This window comes from Piliocolobus tephrosceles, unplaced genomic scaffold (genome assembly GCF_002776525.5).
Source record: "Piliocolobus tephrosceles isolate RC106 unplaced genomic scaffold, ASM277652v3 unscaffolded_109, whole genome shotgun sequence".
Lineage (NCBI taxonomy): Eukaryota > Metazoa > Chordata > Mammalia > Primates > Cercopithecidae > Piliocolobus > Piliocolobus tephrosceles.
In genome coordinates this window covers 83,335-86,617 of record NW_022291976.1, presented here as the reverse complement: position 1 = coordinate 86,617, position 3,283 = coordinate 83,335, and the positions used below count along the sequence as shown (strand labels likewise).

Here is a 3,283-nt window from a genome sequence, read left to right as displayed (position 1 = left end):
AAAGAACCACCCTACTAACTTCCTGGCACTTACGTTTCCTACCCGGGGCCCAGAGTCGGGTGGCGGTCTTCCAGCTCCACGAACTCCAGTGCTGTTCTGAGTTGTAGGGAGCTGGAAACCCGACCCAGCACTCCTCCGTCGCCGGTACCCCTCCCTCTGCTCCCTGTGTCCCTCCGCCCGTCCCTCCGTCCCTCCCTCCGCCCCTCAGCGCCACCGACCGCGGTCCCCGCCCACTTCTTGCCCGCGCGCGTCGCCGCAGCCACCTGAAGGGGCGTGGCCTCGACTCTGCGCACAGTCAGCCACGGTCCCATCCTGCTCCGCGCCGGTCAACGAGAGCAAACCCAGTGACTCACGTCCGCCGTGCTAGCTCCTCGCTAGCTCTTCCCCTCACACACGCTCACACCCGGCTCGAGATGGCGGCGGCGGCGGCGGCGGCGGCAGGGGACTCGGACTCCTGGGGTGAGGAGAAGTTGCTGGCGTAGGGCCCGGGCCGGCGCCGGCCCCACGCCATGGCAGGCACTAACGCGGCTCGCTCTCTTCCGTAGACGCGGACGCGTTCTCCGTGGAAGACCCAGTGCGGAAGGTGGGGGGCGGCGGCGGCGGCACTGCCGGCGGGGACCGCTGGGAAGGCGAGGACGAGGACGAGGACGTCAAGGTGGGTGCGGGCTAGGGCGACGGGCAGCGCGGGAGCGGGCTGGCTGGTTGCCGGCCGACGCTGGGCCCTGGGGCGCTGCCGGGGCCTGCGGGCAGTGGGTCCAGACGTGAGCCTAGGGCCTAGTGGTGCTCTCTTCCCCTCCGTTTGCCGGCCATGTGGGCCGAAGACTGGCAGCGTGGCCTCCCGTACTCCCCCTCCGGTTGAGAGTCTGCTCTCTGGCCTGGATCCCACCCGCTGGCTGGCGACGAAAGGTGACAGCATCGGCCAGGTCGGCCCACGTGCAAGCTTCGCGGTCCGGAGCCTCTGGCAGGAATGAGACTGGGAAGTTGGGAATTGAGCCTTGTAGCTTATCCATATGGAAGGTCTTGAAAGAAGTCGCATGCCTTTTCGAGCTCAGGTCAGCTCAGGGCCAGTAACTCACTTATGAGTTACTGTATAAGTAACTCTACTTATACAGTTTGTTCGAGGGATTAGATGAATGAAATATTGTTGTTGAATTTCAACCTTTTTTTCCCCCACACGAGACAGCTAGAAACAGTAAAGCGAAATAACTTTTGGCTCTCCCTTCCCCCACCCTATGGTAAAAGGGATGAACTGAACACTGAGATCGTCCACCGTTAGTGGACAGAAACCCAGGTAGTTCACACCGTGACCTGAGGAATGGAGAGATGTCAGTTACTCAACTACACACATACAACACCCAAGGAAATATTGAAGATTTGGTGGTTGTAGTAGATGACGGGCCTGTGGGGTTTTTTTTGTTGTTGTTGGTTTTTTGTCTATGCCTTGTAGATAATCATTTTTACCTCAGTCGTTTGATTTTGAAAACTCTGAAGGGTTCATTATACAGCTTTTAGGTGACATTTACTTCTACGTGTTTTTTTTTTGTTTGTTTGTTTTGTTTTGTGGTAGTTACAGAAGTCTCAAATCCAAAATGTTAAGACTCTTATTAACAAAGTTCTCAAAATCTTTGTTATATTTGTGCAGATAAAGTTTTGTGTGAAATGGAAAATGATTTTTTTGTGTGGTTTTGCCTAGTTTAGTGAATTTTTTTCTCCTAACTTATAAGCACAAAACGGAGAACCCTACAAATCCTTCTGCCTGGGCTGAAAAGTTTAAGCTAGATAATCACTATGAACCTAATAGGGATGTTGTTTTGAGTTTTTCTCTTTTCTCCCCAGTCCGATGAGGTTGGATGTGTGGATGTCCAATTTATTGACAGCCTGAGGTTTAAGAATGTTGTGAGCTTTGCACACATTGAAGTTAATAAATCGACTGATTATTTGAAGACACTTAGACGCTTTATTTACATGTTGTAGAAACATGGGACTAGATTGTGTTACCAGCCTCATTACAAGATGTTAGTTATCCCCCTACATTGTAGCAGATTTTCAGTTTTGAGCCTTGGGTTCATATTGGTCCTTTCATTTTTTTCCATGCATATAGGAAGTGTCAGTTAAGACATCTGTTAACGAAATTTGGGAATAGGTTAACAAATGCAGAGAAAAGATTAGAGATATTAGGAAAGAAGTTGCAGAAAATGAAGTTTTAATGGATAGTGGAGACTAATGTCATGGAATAACTTCCCTGGGATTAAGGGATCTAAATGATATCGATCCTGATGAATATAATTTTTTCTTTTTGAGATGGAGTTTCACTCCATGTTGGTCAGGCTGGTCTCAAACTCCTGACCTCAGGTGATTCACCCGCCTCAGCCTCCCAAAGTGCTGGGATTATAGGCATGAGCCACCGCGCCTGGCCTCTGATGAATGTAATTCTGATCACTTGGAACAAGTTTTGGATATTTACAAGTTGTAAAGGACGACAAAGATTATCTTGTCCAGTTGCTCTTTTAGTGCTAAGATTTTTTTTTTTTAACTTAAAACAATTTAATCTCTCCATCTAATTTTTTGAGACAAGGTCTCACCAGGTCTCCCAGGCTGGAATGCAGTGGCACGATCTCTGCAACCTCTGCCTCCCAGGTTCAAGTGATTCTCCAGCCTCAGCCCCCTAGTAGCTGGGATTACAGGTGTGCACCACTGTGCCCAGCTAATTTATATATACGTATTTTTTTGTAGAGACAGGCTTTCGCCATGTTACCTAGGCTGGTCTCGAACTCCTGAGGTCAAAGTGATCTTCCTGCCTCAGCCTCCCAGAGTGCTGGGATTACAGGTGTGAGCCACTGCACCTGGCCTATTTATTTTGAGATGGAGTTGTGAGACTGGCTGATTTTTGTGTTTTTGGTAGAGATGTGGTTTTGCCATGTTGCCCAGGCTGGTCTTGAACTCTTGGGCTCAAGTGATCTATCCTCCTTGGCCTCCTAAAATATTGGGATTGTGGGCGTGAGCCAGCAGGCTCAGCCATATCACCAAATTTCTGAATTCTTATGTTTTTGTACTTTTTGTGAGGGGTTGGAGACAAGGCTTAGTTTCCGTGAAGTCTTCTGTTTATGTCAGCATCTAGTACTTAACCTTTAAAAATCAGGTTTAATGTCATTTGTAATGTTCTGGGAAATGAAAGGAAAACTGATGTCTTTGTTATTATAATTTGCTCCAGCACTTTACTATCATTTAGTAGACTTAGTATTTTGCTGTCCTTGACTTTTCTTTTTTTTTTTTTTTTTTTTTT

The 3,283-nt window shown here is 48.5% G+C and overlaps 1 protein-coding gene across 1 annotated transcript in view; it reads left to right on the top strand.

Moving 5' to 3' along the window:
- The first annotated feature begins 285 nt into the window (after positions 1-285).
- The window catches only part of LOC113219857 (eukaryotic translation initiation factor 3 subunit J), a 24,741-nt gene continuing 21,743 nt past the window's right edge, over positions 286-3,283 (top strand). The window contains exons 1-2 of the mRNA XM_026447905.2: positions 286-459; positions 546-655. Of these exons, the coding sequence (XP_026303690.1) occupies positions 414-459; positions 546-655 (156 nt within the window). The 5' untranslated portion in view covers positions 286-413. The remainder of the gene's footprint in view (positions 460-545; positions 656-3,283) is intronic.